Source organism: Armigeres subalbatus, unplaced genomic scaffold, assembly GCF_024139115.2.
Source record: "Armigeres subalbatus isolate Guangzhou_Male unplaced genomic scaffold, GZ_Asu_2 Contig2026, whole genome shotgun sequence".
NCBI classification, from domain to species: Eukaryota; Metazoa; Arthropoda; class Insecta; order Diptera; family Culicidae; genus Armigeres; species Armigeres subalbatus.
In genome coordinates this window covers 36111-60539 of record NW_026942865.1, presented here as the reverse complement: position 1 = coordinate 60539, position 24429 = coordinate 36111, and the positions used below count along the sequence as shown (strand labels likewise).

The window sequence follows — 24429 nt, the reverse complement described above, 5'->3', positions numbered from 1 at the left end:
AGCCTCTTGACAGGAGGAATTCGAGCCTCTTGAGGTTACTGAGCATCAAGAAATTAACAAAACTTCATCGGTAAGTTTATATTAAAGTTGGAATACATCCGCCATTACGCAATGTACCAAAGTATCCCTTGGGGCCATTAAAGTTACCCCCTGGGGTACATGTACATGAGAACCGAGTCCCTACATGAATATATAATTCTCGCCTTTAGAATTACAAGGGCGCTACTGCATTGATCGATTTCATTTAATTGATTTTGGATTTCGTTAATAACTCAATTGTTTTAAAAGCTAGAACCGCGATTCTTGCTTCAGGTGCAAGATGCAATCATTCTTTATCACACCAAACAAAAAAAATATTGATTGAATATTGAATTTACCAAAATCAGATAGACGTAACTGAATCCAATAAATATTTTAAATTATAACTTAATTTTGGCTCATGGATTTTACACACTGCTGAATTCTTAAACAAAAAGTTATTGTTATAATGCATAAGCTTTAAGAAAGAAGTCCTTCGCAGAATAATATCAATATTCCCTAGATGAGAAATTGAAAAGTAACATCCAACTTTTGAAGCAGATCTGATCATCTATGAGATTTTTTGCAGGTGTGTTTCTAAAACAAGGTATTTGGAGCAATAATAGTATTCAATGAATAGATAAATTGCTGGAGTTTTAAATGCTCCAGTAACATAATTCAATTCATCTCCGTCGTAATAAAATAGATTCGGTGTAATTTACACCACATAGATTTGATGCGAATTGCAATTGCATTCAGAAGAATTCTTTATGCACGCAATATTTAATCTCCTAGACTTTCTGACAATAGATTTAGGCAAACTGAATGCTCTTCAAATTAAGGAGGAATTAAGAATACGATAAATTCGTGAGGTAACCATTCTCCATAGAATCTAAAGCTTTCTTGTGTTCATAACAAGAACACAAAAAGTACAAAAAAAATTAAGAACTATAGTATTCAGTAACTTAAAGGAATAATAAAAATATACTTTAAACAAACGCTGACTTATAAACTCGGAAACTACTGAACCGATTGACGTGAAAAATTTGTATGCAGAGGTTTTTAGGGCCGGGGAAGGTTTTTGAGATGATTCGTGTTCTTCTTTGGAAGGGGGGGGCTGCTATACAAATTAATCACAAATTTCTTCATAACCCGAACATTAATCAAGCAAATGGAACCAAATCTGGCATGTGGAGGTTTCGAAAGGCAATAAATGTTTCTGTGGTGGCTTCTCGACCCCTCCCCTTTTGGAAAGGGGGCTCCCATACAAATGAAATAGAAAATATCCAACACGCTATCTGGCAACAATCGAAATCATAGCGCAAACGATCAATAATGGTCTGCTCATGCTGCAATATAATCAATTTTTATAATAAAACTAGCTTTATGTACCCGGCCTTGCTCGGAATTGCCAGTTTGATTCGCAGTTTTTTTTTTCACAATCGGAAAATGAATAAACCAATTGGTCAACAGGATAATTGCGTTATCTTATCGATACTTCATCATTTGATCAAAAGAAGGCAGATTTCATTTGAAAACATTGACTGATTTTGGAAAAGGGAGCGAATCCATAATCGCCATATTCCGGGCAAACGTCTATTTCTAAAGAAGGACAAACATCCACCGATGCCTTATTCCGAGCAAACGTCTATTTTTAAAGAAGGGATCACATTCACCATCCAGAAGGAAACACATTAATCATTGCTTTTTACGTTGGGCAAACCATGATTTCGATAAATGGTTGAATTGATCGATAACTAAACAATACAATAATGGGTTCAGAAGTTAGGCTGGAGCACACACACAAACATACAAACATTGAGTTTTATATATCTCGGCAACTTATTCAAAACGACGTATGTGATTTTGTAAACAAAGATGCATACGTCGATTTGTCAAATATGATGACACTCCCACGCAAACCAATACAACGAACATGTAGCCGAAACCTCCCCTACCTGTATGTGGCGATAGTTTGCGTGGGAGTGCTATCAGATTGCAGAAATCAACGTTTAAATTTTTGTTTACAAAATCACATACGTCACATACGTTGAATAAGTATCCGAGATATATAGATAGCTAATAGCTATATGTATCCGGCTTTGCTAGGGACTGAAAAGTAAATTATAGAATTAAAATGTCCAATGCTGTAGCACGAAACCCACAGAGGTAGATCTACCGCTCATAGAATTGAACCTTTGTATCAATATATTTTTATATCTTTGTTTGGCCCTACCTTTTCAATAAACATCTTCCAAAAATAGAGAATAAGTGTACCAAATCTGGTTGGAATTTATCCTGGGAGTTACACTGAATTGCTCATTTTTAAAGACAACCCTTCCCCCCATAACTTTCCCTTTTCCAAAATGACCCTCCCACCTTCTTTGTTATCTTCTCCTTAGAATAGAAAATGTGTGCACCAAATTTGGCTGAAATTGGTCCTGGGAGTTGGGTGTTACACTGAATTGCTCTTTTTCTAAAGACAACCCTTCCCCTTACCCTCCCCTTTTCCCAATGATCATCCCACCCCTTTGTTATTTTCTCCTTAGGATAGAGAATGTGTACCAAATTTGGATGAAAGCGGTCCAGGGGTTCAAAAGAAACACTGAATTGCCTGTTTTCTGAACAATACCCTCCCCAGACCCCTCCCTCTTTCCCAAATTACACTTCCATGTGATCGACTTCTCTTAGTGAATACGTGTACAATATTTGGTTGATATGGGTACTGGAAGTTGGGTGTAACACTGAATTGCTCGTTTTATAAAGACAACCCTCCCCCATACCCTCCCTCTTTTGCAATGTCCGCGCCACCCCCATTTGTTATCTTTTCCTCAGGGTAGAGAATGTGTGTATAATAGTTCGTTGAAATCGGTGCAGGGGTTCAGAATTTTCTCTAAATTACCCGTTTTCTGAACAATACCCCTCCCCCATACCCTCCCCCCTTCCCAAAATCTCTCATATGATTGTTTCCTTATAGTGAATATGTGTACAAAATTTGGTTGAAATCGGTCCTGGGAGATGAAAGTTACACATAATTGTTCGTTTTCTAAACAAAACCCCTCCCCCTTTCCTAAATGACCCTCCCACCCCCTTTGTTAACTTCCCCTGAGGATAGAGAACGTGTGTACCAAATTTGGGTGGATTCGGCCTAGTGGTTCAGAAGTAGTTAGCGAACATACATACATAGATTGGTTTTTATATATATAGATAATTTTTCCGCTCCATGGATTTAAAACATTGGAAATTACATTTATAAGTAATCTATAAAATCTTCTTGAAAATATGGCCTTTTTTGTTTGTCAACTTTAGACACAATATAATTGCCTTTTTTTAAGTTAATACTCCAATCAATCCGCTTCAAAAAATAAAAAAAATAAAATCATCATTTTAAAATTAAATTAACTATGACTATTGCTGATCTTCCTTTCTAGAACACACAAAAATAATTCATGAATTTGATTAAAGATTATGTCCAGATGATATCTTTATCTTTCTTCAGAATGTAATACATCAATTACACAATTGTCTTATAGAGTAGCCAACTTGATTTGGACCCTCCTGGCGACATTTTTCTGATTTCTGAACTAAAAACAATGCCGCTGCTAATTTCCCCATTGGCTTAAGGAAATTAATATTGTTCAGCATCTGTTTCACTGGTTTCCCGTGCGAAAAAGCGATATTTAGATGAAATTTCGAGGAAATTAGTTTGTTCAAGAAGGCGAGCGTTACAATGCGTTACGCTTAAAAGTATAAATCACTGAAAATCTCAGAACGTACACAACAAGTTTTTGTCGAAATTGTGAATTTGAAAGGCAGGAATTCTTATTGATGCATTCCAATCGAAAGATAAGACTTGGCTTCGGCTCAATTGACCAGGGTAAATTGGAAATTCGACTTTAAAGAGATTAAATTGGGGATGTCCAAAATGTGTACATTTGGGGGTCCAAGATATGTTGCACTGTCCAAAACGAAGAATATTTTCATTTCAGAAAATGGTAAATTTCACTGATTTATCAATAACTGATGCTCATTTCGAATTTCTATTTCATAAATAAGACTTTCATCTTTGAAATGGTGTCATTTCCGCCCATATCGAACCTGTATTTCAATAGATATAAGCATGTATTGCGGTGCACTTCCTCTAGGGGTCCAAAATAAGACAGTTACCTAGTTTTGAACACACACACACTAGCGCCCTGCTACACTGAAATGAATATTGTAGTAATTGTAACTATGGAGCTGCTTTTAAAGCAACTATTTTGTAATGTATTTATTTCGACTCAAATAACGATCAAATTAACTACTTATTTGTAAAATATACTATGCTGTCGATGATGCATGGTATTCTTAACAACAATTAATAGTGCCGCTGTCGTAGAGACCTGAAAAAAAGTTGAGAACGCCATTTTTATTCACTTCGCTGGTGCTGGCGCTCTCGAGAAGGAAAATACTTTTGCTTTTCACATCCAAAATCCGGTTTATTAGAAAATGGATAACTATTTTTTACCAAACTATTTATAACTAAATTCTCATGATGATTTCTGTAACTCGAATTGAGGTAAGTGGTTTCTTATCACGCTGTTTACGCTAATAATAAAGGCAGAAAATACTCTTCCATTGCAGTCGATACCATCATTGAAGAAAAAAAAATCTTCGATTCGCACTCTCAAGTCTCCGGAAAAATCAGTTGGTAGGTTGTTGCCTCTGTTATGTTTACCAGAGATAACTATTTTTATTATTTATTTGCAGTTTTCAGAATACCACAGAAGATCTAAGCTTGAGGAATATTCAGAATGCTTATGACACATTCCGGCGTGACGTTACAACGTTTTGACGTACTTTCAAATGGTTTTTTGAAGAAAACTTGCATAAAACATCAGTATACATATGCATATTATTACATATTCTTAATCCTTATAAAATTTCGGATCGAATAGATATATAAACAATGTGCCAATGTGCGCGGGAAAATTGCTTTCTGGGATACAATTGGCTGCGTGACGTTACAACGCACGTGAATTCGTGATTTTGTACCCCGACTTAAACATGGTTAATTCTCTGCTCTGGTTGGTATTTCACTCCAAAAATAATGAACACCTTTCAAATATATGAGGATAATGCATGACCCTACGGGGTAATATGCCTTAAATGCGGGTTATGTTCGTTTTATTCGACATCAACATTTCGTGACGTTACAACGCAAGGTGCTCTAAAAACAGGTTTTTCAATGCGTTGTAACGTCACGAAAAAGTATACCACTTTAAAATCAATTTTAACATGAGTTTTCGATCCGTATAGTATGGTATTGTACCAAAATGAAAAAGATATAATGTTTGATAATGTATTAGATGAAATCCTGCGTTAATTCCAATGCCCAAATTTGCAAAGGGGAACACATATTTTGGGTTTGTAAGATTCCACCGAGTAGAAACAAAAAGTTGATCGCTCTAGCATAATGCATAGTGTTTGGTCTTATGTAAATATTGCGGGATAACAGAAATTTAAAATTTTATGAAAAAATACATTTGAAATCTAATGATACATTTTATTATAATAATTATAAGGAAGTGTGCACAATTAGACATCATATTCCGAACGTATTGTATTTATTTATGGTCTATTCCACGTGAAATACAAGACACTTCGAGAAATCTAACATTAGTTATAAGTACATTGTTTATCAACACCACCGTTGAGAAAATTTATTAATTTAAACGCCACATTTCATTTGGTATCAGACGCATGAACGCACATAGTCACTCTCAATGCGGTTTGAGGTTTCTGAGCCCCGGGAGGCTATGGATACAACTGCAACGACTTACTAACGCCCAGACTTCTACATCGAGAAATCTCACATTGATGGTTGCATAATGCTGTTCCTAACTAAACTGGCACCTTTGGACCTCTGCTGGGCAGTATTTCTTCCAGCAGAACAGATTTCAAAAACCAGGCCGAGGTATACTGCCCACCATCATTGTCCCATATGAATAGGAAATCTAGCAAAGCTTGGACCGATATGCGATCATAGGCAGTATAGTTGATAATTTAGTGTACGCGATATTTTAGAATAAATCATTCGACACGGTGAAACCGAATGAGCTCACTGAGATTTCAGGATAGATTTTTTTAAGTGATTTTTTCATAACTATAAGTTCATCATTGAATGGATTGCGACAGTTTATTTATTGATTAATTTCATTATATGTTTTTAATATTGATCGAAGTAGGGGGAAAGACGGCTTTGGCAGGTTTTGTTCTATTATTGGCAGGGGGGTTTTTGTCGACCAAATTTGAGCCTAGTCAGTCATAAAAAAAACCCCTGCCAATAATAGAACAAAACCTGCCAAAGCCGTCATTCCCCCTAGTCGTTCACGATTTTATTGCTTCTGCATGTAATGCAAAGGCATTCGATAGCAAATTTCGATGCCATCGGGGTCTGACAGGACAAAACGCATTTCATCGAGCTTTGAAACAATTCCCTGAACCTTTCATGTAATTCCACCACGTTGTAATCTTTACAGATACGTATTTCGACCTCAACTGTAAGCCTCGAGTCGACACTGAAGATGACCGTAGTGGAATTGTTTAGTACTAACTCGTCTTCTGACAGGTGAATACATCCCACTAAAAGAGTTTAATTATTTTCTTAATTCGCTGAAGTTAAATATAATTAAAAGTCAATATAGCTGTTTGTACTGTGGCCAAATATCTTTTTTATTTATTTACTGCATAAAAAAAAGTATTGTGTTGTATATTCTTGTCAGTACCCGCTTTATTCCCTTTACAGAGAATAATTCAACAGATTTTTCAAATGTCTCGCAAATACTGACGGAAATAAGCGATATCTACTACTACGATACTACTTCACCCTATGTCACATCGATTGAAAATTTGCCTTCTATATTTATATCGATATGTTTAACCTGTAGCTGAACACAAATCGAGCCAATTTGTCCGGATACCTTACAAGCTCCGTAGGCATGAGGAACCTTCTTCCGTGACGTTACAACGCAAACTTCACCTAGGTGAAACTCAGGCTATTTACCACCGATTTTATTTCTGATACCACCAAAACAAAGCTTTTTTCGAGTACAAAGAGCATACAAAATTTTAAATTTAAGGCTCATATGTATTTCTCAGAGAATTAAAAACAGTCCATTTTTCGTGACGTTACAACGTTTTTTTTGTGACAAATTTCACTTTGTCAAAATTCAGATTTCTTACAATTTTAAATCAAATTTTACATAGGGCACTGATTCTATACTTCTTCATCTTTGAATAGGTGAGAACATAGTGCAAATTGATGCATCAGAACCCAAATTACAGTCAATTTGGGAAAATATGTCTAAACAGCCGTCACTCTTTATTATTATCAATTATACTAATTGTTAGTCAAAAACTTAATTTTCGCTAAAATATTATCCTACCAAATATTTTATTTGATGGTTTAGGTATTGGAAAATATGGGGAACTCATAGATAATGTAAAATATTGAGTTTGAAAAATTAGTGCTCCGGTGGACCTGTCCGAAGAATGTGTCATTGTGAACGCAACTCGTCAACAGCAGAATAGCATTGCCTTTCCAAAAAGAATGATTTTCGACATAATCTTTCAACTAAATATGGACCGAAGTGCCGAAGTACCGGGTCAAATTTATTAACTGCAATTTAGATGTAATTTTTAAAAATAAAGATATTTAAACAGATCGTGGATTGGTTGGATTTTGGTTTTTTACTTTGGTTGTTTGTTTTGGTTCTCTATTTACCACACAATAATCGTCAATATAAACACGCGATAATTGTCAATTTCACTATACAGTATAGTTCCGCTGACCATGGGCATGGTATTTTCGCTGTCATCCCATTCTTTGCATCCATAGTAAAATTTACAACTTTTTTCGTTTGAAATAACTGAACTATGTAGTCTGCACAAATCAAGTGGCGTTGTGCATTTAATTTAAACCATCAGAATGGTAATTTTAACCGCAAAGCTGTTTTCAGTGTACAATTCCGTCGTAAAAGGAAAATTGAATTGGTGATTTTTCTTGACTAACTATTTAATAGAGAGTTAAACTTTTATGACAATGTTATGATAGGAAATAAAATTAGCATGAAAATAAAACAACAGCACTATTAGATTTTCCGGATTTTCCTATAACTAAAATCTAGACCAACATTTGAAAAGGGCGTAACAGCCAAAATTTATTCCTTCTGATTATTTGTCCACATATATAGCTTTATTGGTAGAAATAATAAGTATATGATATCTCGATACATTTAGTTCGATTATCGCATCGAATCAAATATCAATATTTTGAAAATTCGGAACGTCTCCAATTACTGAGGAAGCATTTTCCGGAATGTTTGTGCTAATTGAAAAAAATATGTTAATATTGCACAGGTTGACAAAAAGATTCCTGAAAAAGTTTAAATTTTGAGTTTTTCATTATTTAAACGGCTGACATTACTCACGAGCGGAATTATTTACAACTTCAATCTGTTACTCAATAGTTTCCGCAGATTTCATTTAATTACATGGTATCCATTATCCATTAAATATCAGAATTCTCAGAAAATGTGTAAAATAATCACTAAATAGTTCTGATTTTGAAAAACCAGTGGGACTCCACAGAAATCTAGCTACAGATTATTTTATTGTGAACGCTACGCTAATTAGGTAGCAGGACGTGGCTGCCGTCAAGGAATAAATGTTTTCACACTCATGTTTATTAATTAATTCAATCTACTCGAAACGCACTTGTTTGCGTTCAATTTTCCTATCCAGAAAGGAAGGCCTTTTCAAAATTGACCTCACTTCCCTCGCCTCGAAGGCCCCAACCATCGAGCTCCTCTTGCGATTCTGAATCACTTTGATGTTTTCCTGAATCTCCTCCAGGCAGCTTACAGAATTGGTCACCGCTTCCTGCAGCCGCCGAACAGTTTCCAGACCGGGGGCCAGTTCCCGTTCCTCGTCGTCCAGTTCCGCTTCCCGCTGCTGAAGCTCGGCAATCTCCTCGTCGACCTGCGCCATTTTCTGCAGGTGGGCTTCCTGTTCCAAACGGGCTTCGTAATCGAAATGCTTCACCAACCATTGACGGGCATCATAACCGTCTTCCGCTTGCCGCTCCGCACGCCTCAGCTGAATCAAAGTGCTCGGCAGCGAGAACTGCCGGACGAAGGTGGATGAATCATCGCAGAATTTCTCTCGATCGTCCCAAATGTTGAGCTTTATTTCGCGCATACGGGCGAATTTTTGATCTAGTTCGGCTTCCTGTTTGCGGTACAACTGCTTCCAGCTTTCGAATTTTAGCTCCAAGGCGATTTCCTTGGCTTTCACCGCGTAGAACTGCTTTAGATCTTTTTCATAGGAAGCGTGTTGTTCCTCCAGCATGGCGGTGGCTTCTCGCACTTCCTCCTCCAAGCGCGTAGTTTCTGGTAATAAGAACGGTTATTAACATAAACGGGTTTCAGTTTGAGATTGTTCCGAATTACTTTTATTTTGAGCAGCGTCCAAATCCATATTGTGGTAGAAATATTCGCGAAAGAATTCTTATATGTAATCAGTTTCACGTGTTACCCAATTCGAAAGCACGTGTTCACATCGGCTGTAAAATGAACACAGGGCCTACTAACGACAACGGCATTTCGTGTTCGAAATTGAAAATTAGGGTCTCGCCGACATTTCTCACCAACACGAACGCACGGTTGTGGTTGCAAACAATCCCATTTGATTTTGCCGTGACAGTTGCTCGTGGTTGCAAACAAACCGAGTAAAAGTGTGAGTGAAACGTGCGTGTACGTACACGATCGCTGAAAGCCTAATAGGTAGGGTAAAAGTTGCGATAGTCGTGTGTGTTCCTACAGATGCGGTAGTGTTGTTTTTACATAATCTTCGCTCTAAACTCAGGAACCCATATAGTCTATCATCTTCTTGACCTGTCATTACAATAGAGTTAATAAACCATAGAGGAACATTCCTCTATAGTTTATTATCTCAATTGTCATTACACGAACCAAAAGCAAACAAGGAATTGCATTAAAAACGGTAAAGTGTCACTAAAATATTATATCCTTCTATCTGCTTTGCACCAATAGTTGCGAGTCCCATACGAAAACTATGGGATTCGCAACTATAGGAACACAAAATAGGAAATACCGCAACTATTGAAACTTTGATTGAAACACTGTACCAATAACTGGAGGTATCATTTTAGGTAACAATGATGGATTCTGGTACGATTGAAGCACTTTTCGCTTGAACTTCAATCTTTCGTATACACATTGAAGGTAAGTGAAATTAAGTACAGACTTGATGTATCCAAACAAATAGTGCGGTTTAACTTGCTTAGTTCCTTCGCTATTAGGTTTGTTACCCTAATCGTTTGTGTCCAAAAACAAATCTACAACAGTATTTGTGAAATGCGCATCTCCAAACTATAGGTTATTGTACGAATATTTGCTGTCTCTTCCCCAAAAATTAGAAAACAACAGGACCACTACCTATCAAGAAATTAGATCAGTATTCAATGTAAAACTGACGATCATTTCTGCAATCAAAAGCTTTCATATTTGGTCTGTTGATTGCAATATTCAAATTAATACATGAAAATATACGAGAAAGGCAAAAATGTTACTTAGATCCTTTTGAAAAGTTAAGCGAGATTTCGTGGTTCCATTTGCGCATGCTATGGACTAGAGGCCTGAATAAGAGAAACGTATATAATAGACTCTGGTGGATAGGTATGTGCCGCCAATCGAACCGTCAAAAAACAGCAGCCAATCGAGCAGGAGACCTGTCAAGCAGCCAATATGTTGGCTCAAATACTGAAAACGGCTAAATTCGATTTTATACCATTTTTGAATAAACAAATTTTAATGATTAGTTTGCAATAAAATATGCAGGTCATTTATAGATTATGAAATAAAATTGCATTGATCATTGGAATCTATTGTTATGTGATGTGGACACATCAAATAGCGGATTGTGAGATTTTGTTTACATAAACCATTTCTTTCTTTTCATGTGTTGGTCTTTGATGAAGAAGATTGACTGCAGTGTTGGCAGAATCATATTTTCTATCCGCGTTTACGTAATCTATTGAAGCCCTCTTAGATCAAAGCTGGATCTACCCAAAATTATGTCAAAGTGACCCAGATTCGGCAAAACCGTGGTTACTCTAATCTGGGTATGGGTACCTTGACTCAAATCTGGGTTACCGTTCAAGCGAGAAAATCTGGGTAACCGGTACCCAGCTATATTCGCTGCAAAAAATTAATATTGTGTAAAAAACGTTAAATAAAACAGTTTTCCCAACGCATTTTATTTTCCGGCTATGCCGACAATATCTCGCCATGATAAATTTAACTATTCTTACCTGTTTCTTGTTGCATTCAGTGCAAAACCCGAACATTTTAATCGAGCATGAGACTTCTACGCCGGCCGACGCCATGTTGCTGTATCCGAAAATGTTTAAGTCCCCAAATTTCGGGTTCGTCTGACTCAGATCCATTTTGTTGACATACCCAGATTTTGACAACTGCTAACATCGAAAAAATCCGGGTACAAACGACCCGGCGTGTAGAACCACTCTGAATATGAAAGGTGACAAAGGGATTGGACGAAAAATTTCGTAATGTTCATAATTAGAAAATATTTTCGAATTTATAAAACTTCTTTGAAAGGTAGTGAAATAATTAACTTCAATACAAAAGACATCGGAAATTATAAGTCAGTTAAAAAGCCGCTTAGTGTAGTTTGGCCGTACCCCGATCAAATATGTATCAGTGTGTATGCCTTGGAAAGGCTAAATACGTGAACGGTAGGTACTCGCTTGCTTGGCGGTACTCGTTATTTCTTGCCAAAAATGCTTACATAATCCTTCCAGGTACTCAGAAGTTATTCATAATAAATCACAGGCGGTTAAAGTTATTTCATGAAAATCATTTTTGTTTGCGGTATTATTTATGAAAATAAAAAGAACAACCAAAGTTTTGAATTCTTTTGGGGGTTACAAAATCGGGTAGAAAACGTGATAAAATCGTGTCGAAAACATGATAAAATCGGAGATAGACAAAATCGGGTCAACACTGTAGATCATTCAAACCATTCTTGAGTTCAGAATATGTGATCTACAACCACGACTCTAGCTTTTTTCGTCATTCCAAGCTTAAATATATTGAAACTATATTTGACCCCGGGAGTCTTGCTCCGTCCCAGAAGGGGACGTGCCTAAGCCCCAAGCTGCTGGTCTATAGCCAACGGCAGCTTCCGGGGTGGGCGCGCAAGGCCTCTTTTCTCCCGGGTCCCAGGGCGTTGTTTGGATGGGGGTGTTTTCGGTGGGGTGGTCCTAATAAGAAAATATTGATTTACCTTTTGATAATTTATTCGGTGGCTACGGGTGACGAGAAATGCCGCCGAAGAGATGGTTCCGGTGAGCAAAGCGAACAATGCTCGTCCGCGCCACGGCCAGTTGTTGTTAGCGGCCGGAAAACTCCAGCGAAAGCGGGAACAGCGGTGGCCGAAGGACGGCTAACAGCTAGGAATGGCTTCGATTACCGCAGGCTTTGCAATAATGGTGGCTGGGTGGCGGTCGCAGTAGCGTCGTGTCCAAAATGGGCTTTGCCGCGACAGAATAAAGGCTTGTAGGAAAACGGCGTTGACGGCTGCGAGTAATAGCTTCGGTGCTAACCGGCTGAGGAACGGCTATGGCTGATACGGCTTGGTTGGCAGGAGGCGGGAGGTGAAGAAACGGGCTTTGCAGCGGCAGAATACAGTCTCGTGGCAGGACGGCGGCGGCGTCGGCGAGGAATGGCTTGGATGCTGGTTGGTTGGTTCGTTCATCTGCCGAGGGACGGTGATGGCCAGGAATGCTTGGTTTGCAGGAGCGTAGAGGCGACGATGGACAGCTTTGCGGTTGGCGGGTGGCCTATCGGATGACGGGGTTCACGGCGGATGTATTCAGCGTCTCGTAGACGGCCAGTCGAATGTCGATGGCAGCATGAAATGGCCTATACCCAGCGGGTACTGACGTCAAAAGGTCGGGCCAGAAGCCACGTTGGCGTGGTAGGTCCGTGCTATCGTTTAGCCAGACGGAGCACAATGGCGACGTGGCTTTTCGTTATTTTCGCTTGTATGCCTCCGTTCGCGGTATAATCGAAACACTGTTGCACTTGGAGTATAATATCCTCCAGAAATAAACCGTTTTGGTTTGAAATTTAACCCGAACAAAAAACAATTTTCCGTTGGTGAAAATATAACCGCACCATCGAAAGACCTTACGAACAATGCCCGATCCATCCAAAAATTCCAAAAAATTCCCGCCAATATCTCTTATTCTTGATCCTGGTTCTCACTCTCGCTACATGCCTCGCATAGCTACCACTTTTATCTCCTTCATCACTCGTTATCAGCGCTTTTGGTAGCAACACTCACCGCAGCCAAACGAGCCAATTTTAAATTGCCCGTTGATCTCTAGCTATACAAATTTTAGCCCTACGACCCCACACCAATTGCCAAAATAGTTACCGTTCGGTAACAATATATTCAAATAGGGTTAGGGACAAAAGGTCGAAAGGACAAAAGGTCGAAAGACAAAACGTCGAACGACAAAAGATCGAAGTGACAAATGGTCGAAAGGGACAAAAGATCGAAAGGACAAAACGTCAAACGAGACAAAAGGTCGAAACGGACAGATCGTCGAACGGGACAAAAGGTCGAAAGAAACTAAGGATCAATAAGATCAAAAGGTCGGAATGGACAAGGAACTGAAACGGAGAGAATCAATCTAGCACCAGAGTTGCCCTACACAGTGAGCAAAAACTCTGCTATTTTATTTTTCACAATTTTTAACAAAAAAAAAATTATTCAGTGAGTTCAACTAATAGATGAATGTTGAGTTTTCTGAATGAATGAATTTTATTTAATTGCTAAAAATAGTTTAAACTAAAAGAACAACTTTTTTTGCCAACTGTATAGGACAACTCTGTTTCGCGCAATACAAGTTTTATTCATTTCCTAAATCAACAATCTTTTTATCTCTAACAGAACTATCTAGATATTCATAATATTTTTTCATACACAGAACCAAAACAAGTTGTGATTTTAACATTTTCTAATCTTGTTTTTAAAAGTGAGAGAAATTTAGTAATATTAAGTGCTGAAATGTTTAATTTGACTGCAAAATGTTTGATCTGAAAGTTTTTTCTCAGCGTAAAATTGTGATTTTCACAGTGAGAGCAGTCAAAACAAAATTTTTAAAATAATCAACCTAACTTCAATTTTCCATGTTTCTGGCAACTCTGACAACCAGAAATATGTTAACTGGCAGCCCACGTGGATCTGTCAAAAAGTAGTGTTTACCGCGGAAGAAAACTCGTTAATCATCTTCGTGAATCGGAAAATTTACAATAAATAAATCCGGTGTTTTTGAACCAAATTCCATAGTAGTAACTTCCAACTTCGATCCGCATTCTTGTTCTCGAAGTTAGGATTGGAATGACATTGAGATTGCACATCGCTGATCGGCAGAAACGAGGCCTGATGGTAAGTACGCGCTGTTGATCCGTCACTTCCGCATCCCTTCAACTATTGGCACCAAGGACTCGAGGAACAATACGAGTAGTTCGAAGTTTCGCTGCTCAAATGTGTTTCCTGGGTCGTCAAATCGGAGCGAGTTCACCTTGAGTAACAGATTTTATCCGAGATGGAAGTTTCTAACAGTTCCGATCTGCTGAAAACGAAGTGCTGTTCTTCTGTCGTAAACTCTGTGGCCGAACGCACTTAGGTATCTACTACGAAGGGAGAAGAAGCTGCCACAGACGATGAACTGGTAGATGGTGGCGCATTCCCACACTCAAAATAATTTTCACTTAGAAGCAAATGTAGTTTCGGGTGTAAAAGTTAAATGATTCATTAGTGATGGCACTCATTAATCTTAATTCACTAGAAAATGAAATAAAATTTAAGTGAATTTACGTTTGGCCATGTACTTAAATTTTAAGTGAAACTTCGATAATTTTTTTTCTCATGTTGTCCCTGTAGTTGATATCCCGTCCACTAGAAGCGGACCAGCAAAAAAGGAGTCGAAAATTAATTCACACTCGAACATATTTTTTGCAAATCGTTCTCATAATGCTTCTGCAATTAGCGATTGTTAATAAACATACATTTCACTCTGAGAACCCCACTCATATATTTTTCATACATTCGTTTTGAGTAGAATTCACTAGAAGAGTAAATAGATATTATTTTATATGTTTTCTCATGAATTCCACTACATGTCTTATTAAGATGCACTTATGATTTGAGTAAGTTTTATTTAATTCCAGTAAGGCCGATGAGCCCAAGTCCTGGTGTTAGGTGGGCGTTAAACAGCCCTGACACGATGGCCCTCCGGCGAGACAGGAGGTATGCGCAGGCCCAATAAGCCGCCTAGAAAACCAATAATTACGAACAATATAAGAGATAATGCGACTCGATATAATTAGCAAAGACCTAGGCGACGAATAAAGGGTCACGATTGGAAGCTTGGAACATGGAACTAAGGCTTGTTCGCGACAAAATCTGGACACATAACTTTAAGAATTAAAATAAACTGCTGTTGGTTTATTTCGGTACGTTTTTCACTTCAAATGGCTTCATTCCTTATCGATGCTTCGATGTATGCACGAAACTTGGTGACATTTGAATTTTCTAAGAAATAATACGTGCCGAATGATTTGACATCCTCAGTAGAATCTGTTTCGAGCTCGTATCCTTCTGGTGGCTCATAAAATCCGTTTTTGATCCACTCTCTGATGTTTTAGATATTGTCAAACAAGCATCGACATATTTTAAAACGCTTTGAGCAGTGTTCACATGAAAACAAAATGTTTTTAGTCAGTTTCTGGATCGAGAGACCCGAATTTCAATGGCGACACAATTCTTTCCGAACCTACAATTTCTTCGACGCCATTTTTCACTACGAACTTGTAACACTTATAAGAAATATATTTTCAGAAAGTACACACATACATTCATCAATCTACGAAATATTTCACTTGTTGATGTTCTATTTCAAAAGTTATACGTGTTTAAAGGTGTCCAGATTTTGTCGCGTACAAGCCTTACAAGTCATTAGGTTTCGCAGGTTGCGACAGGGTGATCTACGATGAATTACATCCCCGCAACTTCGACATCGTGGCGCTGCAGGAGATTTGCTGGACAGGACAGAAAGTGTGGAAAAGCGGGCATCGAGCGGCTACCTTCTACCAAAGCTGTGGCACCACCAACGAGCTGGGAACCGGCTTCATAGTGCTGGGTAAGATGCGCCAACGCGTGATTGGGTGGCAGCCAATCAACGCAAGGATGTGCAAGCTGAGGATTAAAGGCCGTTTCTTCAACTATAGCATCATCAACGTGCACTGCCCACACGAAGGGAGACCCGACGACGAGAAAGAAGCGTTCTATGCACAGCTGGAGCAGACATACGATGGATGCCCACTGCGGGACGTCAAAATCGTCATCGGTGACATGAACGCGCAGGTAGGAAGGGAGGAAATGTATAGACCGGTCATCGGACCGGATAGTCTGCACACCGTATCGAATGACAACTGCCAACGATGCATAAACTTCGCAGCCTCCCGCGGAATGGTAGTTCGAAGCACCTTCTTTCCCCGCAAAAATATCCACAAGGCCACATGGAGATCACCTAACCAAGAAACGGGAAACCAAATCGACCACGTTCTAATCGACGGTAAATTCTTCTCCGACATCACGAACGTCCGCACTTACCGCAGTGCGAATATTGGATCCGACCACTACCTCGTTGCAGTATGCCTGCGCTCAAAACTCTCGACGGTGTACAACACGCGCCGAAGTCGGACGCCGCGGCTTAATATTGGGCGGCTACAAGACTGTAGACTAGCCCAAGAATACGCGCAGCAGCTGGAATTTGTTACCGACAGAATCGGTAACAATGAAAGGTATTTAAATTAGTTAGTTAAATAAATAAATTATATTATGATAAATTGCCGATAGATGAAAAAAAACATAAACATTAGTTAAGAGAAGTATTTGAGAACCCCTGAAGAAAATTAAATTTAAATCTAGTTTATAAAAATCATGAACCCCTCGTTATATGTAAACTGAACCGAATGGGGAGCAGCTTAGAGTACGACAATACTAAATTTGGCATTTTGCCGAGGAATGGAGGACTATATAATGGAGCAGGATGATGGAGGGGAGGAGAGGGGAGGTGTCGAGGATGATGGAGGGAAGAAGAGAGATGGTGCGCTTGAGCTCGGGCACTGAAGTCCGGTATAGGAAGCCAACCACACGTTTTGTGCAATAGTTCCTGACAATAAAATATTGGTTGAAGTGGGTGATATAATGGAAACAAGTGGAGTTGGTGGAGTTTGGAGGGAGAATTTCGTGTGTTGTTCGCTCAGTGATTTCTGATCTGCCACCGCCGTTAGCTTCGGCATGAAAGTCCACTCCACCTCAACGGGACGTTCCGGCTCACGCGACGTCGCTTCCACGCGTGGCCCCCGGATTAACAAACAACCGGATACCCACATTCCTGTGCCTACCTTGTCAACGGTACAGCGAATATTCTTCAACCCTGCAAATAATAGCCGTGTTTGCCACGGCACGCATCTCTGCGAATTGACAGTGGCCAATCCGCCGCCCGGCGGCGCGTAAAGTCCAAGAATTGCCGTCAGATCATCAAGCGTCGCTCATTCTACGAGTACCACAACATCGGACACGTGGTCCCAGGTATGTCTCCGTCATCTCTCCCCCAACAACGTGATCTCTCCTCCAGCAACAATGGGCCCAACGAAAAACAAGCATTGTAAGAAACAGAACATTGTAACCCCCCCCCCCCCTTGTCTTAGAATATAGATTTGATGTCTCGAGTATGCATTTTGTTTTATATAACTAGTACATGACCAATCCCCAACACAATTATAGGCCTCTCCCTGGTTCGCTATAGACAGCAGGAGGTAAGTATAGGGTTACTCGGTTTTCCCCGGTCCAAAGCCGACCCTGAGGTAACTGAGAAGGTGAGCTGGCCTGGGCGTATGGACGTCACCACCTCAGGACGTGTGGATGTCCATCGGTAGTTACAAATTGGCACTCCCAACGGAAGAGCAGCTAGGCGCAGCGTCTCTTGAAGATGGCTGGAGAGATATTCGATCCGCCATTGGTAGCACCGCAACCGCTGCACTAGGCACGGTGCCCCCGGATCAGAGAAACGACTGGTATGACGGCGAATGTGAGCAGTTAGTAGAAGAGAAGAATGCAGCATGGGCGAGATTGCTGCAACACCGCACGAGGGCGAACGAGGCACGATATAAACAGGCGCGGAACAGACAGAACTCGATTTTCCGGAGGAATAAGCGTCAGCAGGAAGATCGAGACCGTGAAGAGACGGAGCAACTGTACCGCGCTAATAACACACGAAAGTTCTATGAGAAGTTGAACCGTTCACGTAAGGGCCACGTGCTACAGCCTGATATGTGTAAGGACATAAACGGGAACCTTCTTATGAACGAGCGTGAGGTGATCCAAAGGTGGCGGCAGCACTACGAAGAGCACCTGAATGGCGATGTGGCAGACGAAGATGGCGGTATGGTGATGGACCTGGGGGAACGCGCGCAGGACATAATTCTACCGGCTCCGGATCTCCAAGAAATCCAGGAGGAGATTGGCCGGCTGAAGAACAACAAAGCTCCTGGGGTTGACCAACTACCAGGAGAGCTGTTTAAACACGGTGGTGAGGCACTGGCTAGAGCGCTGCACTGGGTCATTACCAAGATTTGGGAGGAGGAAGTTTTGCCGCAGGAGTGGATGGAAGGTGTCGTGTGTCCCATCTACAAAAAGGGCGATAAGCTGGATTGTAGCAACTACCGCGCAATCACATTGTTGTACGCCGCCTACAAGGTACTCTCCCAAATTTTATGCCGTCGACTAGCACCAACTGCAAGGGAGTTCGTGGGGCAGTACCAGGCGGGTTTTATGGGCGAACGCTCCACCACGGACCAGGTGTTCGCCATTCGCCAAGTACTGCAGAAGTGCCGCGAATACAACGTGCCCACACATCATCTATTCATCGACTTCAAAGCCGCATATGATACAATCGATCGGGACCAGCTATGGCAGCTTTTGCACGAGAACGGATCTCCGGATAAACTGACACGGTTGATCAAAGCGACGATGGATCGGGTGATGTGCGTAGTTCGAGTTTCAGGGGCATTCTCGAGTCCCTTCGAAACCCGCAGAGGGTTACGGCAAGGTGATGGTATTTCGTGTCTGCTATTCAACATCGGTTTGGAAGGGGTAATACGAAGAGCAAGGATTAACACGAGTGGTACAATTTTCAATAAGTCCCTCCAACTATTTGGCTTCGCCGACGACATAGATATTATGGCACGTAACTTTGAGAAGATGGAGGAAGCCTACATCAGACTGAAGAGGGAAGCCAAGCGGATCGGACTAGTCATCAACACGTCGAAGACGAAGTACATGATAGGAAGACGTTCAAGAGAAGACAATGTGAGCCACCCACCGCGAGTTTGCATCGGTGGTGACGAAATCGAGGTGGAAAATGTGTGTACTTGGGCTCACTGGTGACTGCCGAAAGTGATACCAGCAGAGAAATTCAGAGACGTATAGTGGCTGGAAATCGTACATACTTTGGACTCCGCAAGACGCTCCGATCGAATAGAGTTCGCCGCCGTACCAAACTGACAATCTACAAAACGCTCATTAGACCGGTAGTACTCTACGGACACGAGACCTGGACGATGCTCGTGGAGGACCAACGCGTACTAGGAGTTTTCAAAAGGAAATTGCTGCGTACCATCTATGGTGGGGTGCAGATGGCGGACGGTATGTGGAGGAGGCAAATGAACCACGAGTTGCATCAGCTGTTGGGAGAACCATCCATCGTTCACACCGCGAAAATCGGAAGACTGCGGATGGCTGGGCACGTAGCCAGAATGTCAGGCAGCAATCTGGTGAAAATGGTTCTCGACAACGATCCGACGGGAACAAGAAAGCGAGGTGCACAGCACTCAATGTGGATCGATCAAGTGGAAGACGATTTGCGGACCCTTCGAAGACTGTGTGGTTGGCGATGTACAGCCATGGACCGAGCTGAATGGAGAAGACTTCTAAACACTCCACAGGCCACGCCGGCCTTAGCCTGAAAATAAATAAAATGCATTCCAAAATTCTTTGTGGAAATTAAGACTCAGTTATTTATTGATTTGAATTTTTTACACCGCTGTTGTAATTCACCAAAAGCTTTTCACGTAAAAAACACGTGGTTCGAGAACTTCCCCCCCCCCTTCCCATCTATATAACCAGGTAATTTCTGGACGGCCCCTAGTTCCGAATTTTGGTTCTTCTTAAGCACTGACAGTTTATACTAAGCTAGAGTAAAAAAGTAATCTATGCAAGATTAAATCGTTACACGGCGAGGATACGGATGTTATACTAAACGAGTATCCAGTTTTCCACGAGCGGTAAAGGTTGCCAGTTTGCCTGCGGGTTAGTCTCTGATTTGACGTCTATGGATGTCAATAGCACCTACCGTTGGAGCATTTTGATCAATGTGGTATATAAGAATGCTTAAATTCACCTAATCAACACCTTCTTATATGCCACATTGGTCAGAATGCTCGGAGCGATGGGTGCAGTTGACCTCCACAAACGTCAAATCAGAGACTAAACCGCAGGCAAAGTAGCGGCCATTACCGCTCGTGGAAAACTGGATAAATTGCACGTAAACGAACGTGGGGTCAACCAGGAGAAAAGCAGTTAGCATAGATTTTCCTCAGAGTGTATCGACTTCTAGATGGAAATGAAAGGCAATGTTGGTACATTATTTTATTTTCCCGAAACTTTCCCCGAACACTGAGAAAATTCTTCATATTTGTTTTTTTCCACTTTTTTGCAATTTGGGGACAAAAATATACTCAATTAGAACCCACACATGAATTCAATAACTGCATATTAGAGACCACACATACATTTTATGTATTTGATTGTTATGTGTTATGTGTGCAGTACTGTTCATTGAGTTAAATTAATAGACTTTGGCCAATTATTATTGTGTGGATTTTTTGCAGCGTACATAACAAGTTTATCGTTTTCGATTCCCTTTGCCAAACTCGTCATTTGCAATTCATTAAGCAATTCCCACAATTTGGCCCAATTTAACTTGCCTGCAAAATGGTTTGATTGCAAAAAAAAACTGTTGCCACTTTTAGAGTCATGCATACGTAATAAACAAGAACAGTATGGAGCGAAGAAACGGTGTAAGAATTCTTGATATTATTAAGCGATTGCTTCCATGCTTAAGATAGACAGAATTTCTAGTGTGTTTGTTACGAATAAATGCAAACAAAATAAATAAAAACTTTTTCATCGATTTTGTGTCCACTACTGTGAACGAGCACGCCAACGAATCGCTCCGCTGCAAATTTGCTCGTTATTTACATACCGGCGACCGAAATAATCGAATCGGATTGAAACGTATGCTCAGTGAAGCGGCAGCTGGCTGCTGCAAATTCGATTAACGATCGAATATATGCAGAGTACCGTGACCAATTCCAAACGTACCGAAGCTGCGCTTTGCTAATAAATTAGTAAGATTGAACAGTAGGGAATTTCAGGTTGGAAATGAAACCACTTACCTTATCTTTCATATAAGTGGGGAACGTTCACTGCATGGAACTGCAACCACTCTGTTGTGTATCATTCCGATAAAACGATTAAATTTCACGCTGCTACGAATATTTACTTTTTATATTTTCTCTGTTGCCTCGGGATCAGTTCTTTTTGTTCCACCCAATAAATTGCAGGGACAAAAACATTTCACTGGTTTAAATAATGCTCAACAGTTTATACCTTTATATTTGATCCGATTTTGATTTCGTTACCAGAAAAAACGAATTGACGATTATTTCACCCAAAATACGTGTCCCTCCTCGCCAAGCGATGATGATGGTGGGGCACGACAATGGCTCCCCCACTGATTAATATTCAATCGCAGTAACATGCGCCTTCATTTATCAACGTCAAGCTCGACGGATGTCGAATGCTATGTCAACAATCGCCTACTTTGTCCTTTTGACTACACTCAGGCAAATTGACTATCGAATATCATAATGCTGCCTTTTGGAAATTTGCCACAAGTTTTGAACTTGAAATTCAAAAGGACTCATTATGAATTAGATTTTCGTGGTCAATACAAAACATAACATTTTCCTAAGGCTCATTTATGAAATAACCATGAAGCATTATGAACGCTGTACGCTAGACATTAATCAATCCATAACCCTACCTTATGAATTGCGGATGTAATATTCGGAGGCCATAATCATGCCTTATGAACTTCTTAATTTGTATATAGAATCTTAATCAATTCATAATGCAGATCTATGAATTTATCATTGGGTTTTACTGTATAAATATGCATTCATTATGCTGCATTATGAATTTCTAATTCGTGTATAATGGAAATTTTCTTCAATGTGCTTAACGTCAAAAAGTAATTACAGATTCTGATTCATTCAGGCATGCATGCATTCATTTCAAACTCGTTTTGTGGTTACATCATGGCATCGAGGGGGTACTTGAACAAATATGTGGTGTCAAACGCGTTCCAAAATGTCTTCGAGTCGTTGATTGCATTTACTTGTTACTATTCATATTCGAATTAAAACTGTTTTTTTGTATATATATTCAGTGTAAACTTCATATTTCACCCTTGACACTTTTGAACACTTTAACTTAATCTTTGTTTCAAACCACCTCGATGTAAAACGCAACCGCACGACTTGAAATGCTTTACAATATGGGAGCGTATATGGCTCTCTTGACTGAAACGCGTTCCCTGTCCGATTAAGGTGCATGATGCCTTTCATAAGATGCCTTACGATTTCCTTCAAACCAGTTGTGAACGAAATACCAAAAAGTGTCTTATGAAATTCATCATATGAAATGAATGGACCACATACGTTCCATAATGAAATTTGAAGAGCTCCCAATGAAAAGCATGGGTGACTTATAGTTCAACGATTCTCGAAAATCTTATACCTTCATAATTATTGCCTTATGTATTTCGTATGTTCATTTGCCTGAGTGTATAATTCGTTTTGATCCACTTGTTCAAGCCTACACTTGATTGTTTTTTGCTTACTGTCGGTTATATCTCGGTGACCTATCGTATATGCATGTGTGTGTGTGTAGCAACTTCTATGAACAATCAGCGAGTAATGTGCGTCATTTAGTGAGTGAGTGTGCATTCTAGCGGCCTAGCGAGTGATGATTGTATTTCTTACTACTTTTAAACACTACCGGTTATTTCGACGATTATTGTTTACCGATGCTGAGAACTATGCTTCTACGCTACTGGAAACTGATGTTAATCATTAGATGTTGCTAATATGTGCCGGACTGTGACAATTTTTGTTTGCTGTTTATCTCACTAAATGTACTCAGTCTCGTTATTTCCGTATGATTTTCGTGCGCCGAACTACAAACGTGACACAAAATATACTGAATTTTAAATTCTAAACAAATCGCAATCTATGAGCGCATTACTGACAATTTTTTTCTCGGGTAACACATTGAATATACTCCAGAATTCGAGAACGCAAAAGCACACGAGAGACCTTCGATTTATCACAACGCTCGATGCCGCAACAGGCAACGACCTAAACAAACAACGGACAAAACATTCGTAATCTCGCAACGTAAAACGCGCCACACCACTACTACTATATGCTCGGTTTTGGCGAAGGCGTCCGATCGATGTAGTCCAAGCTGTCTGCCTGCTTGGACACCGACTTTGTCCCACTGCTGTTGATTGATCGCGCGGTACCATTGTTGGTCGATCCGTTGTCCGGCTGTGCTTCGCTAATCGTGGCCAAACGGGCCGGAACGGACTCCGATCGTCCCACCGTGGCCGTCCCATCCGCCTCTGAGCTGGCCATCGCCTGATCCAGCTCCTGCTGCCACTCGGTTTCCTTCTTCTCCATCGCTCTCCGCTTTTGTTCCTTGAACCGGTTGTACACCAGGAACTCCTTCAACAGTTGACTATCCAGCGGGCTCAGCTGGCCCTGGTTCGCGTTTTGACTGTCCCGATGGATGGACCGCTGCTTGGCGAGTCGTTTTTTCTTCTTGTGGAGCGGCTTGGTTTCGATGATCATCTCCTCCAGCTCAAGGCTGGGATCGCAGTTCAAGTGATCCTTCGATGGTTTGAACAAGGGATTCGTTTGCTTGGCCAGAATCCGCTCGAATTTGGTACCCCGAAGGAGTTTGGTTTGCTGAAGTTCTCGCTGGCTGCTGATTCGAGCTCCCGGGTGGACGTTGAGTAGCTGAACGAAAAAAAAAGAGAAAATACCTTTAAGAAATTGATCA

At 40.3% G+C, this 24429-nt stretch overlaps 1 protein-coding gene across 1 annotated transcript in view; it reads right to left on the bottom strand.

The window, feature by feature from the left end:
* Positions 1–9367: 9367 nt before the first annotated feature.
* The window catches only part of LOC134203638 (serine/threonine-protein kinase 32B-like), a 44885-nt gene continuing 29823 nt past the window's right edge, over positions 9368–24429 (bottom strand). The window contains exons 3-5 of the mRNA XM_062678521.1: positions 23207–24386; positions 21699–22138; positions 9368–9449 (exon numbers count right to left, since the gene is read on the bottom strand). Of these exons, the coding sequence (XP_062534505.1) occupies positions 23787–24386 (600 nt within the window). The 3' untranslated portion in view covers positions 9368–9449; positions 21699–22138; positions 23207–23786. The remainder of the gene's footprint in view (positions 9450–21698; positions 22139–23206; positions 24387–24429) is intronic.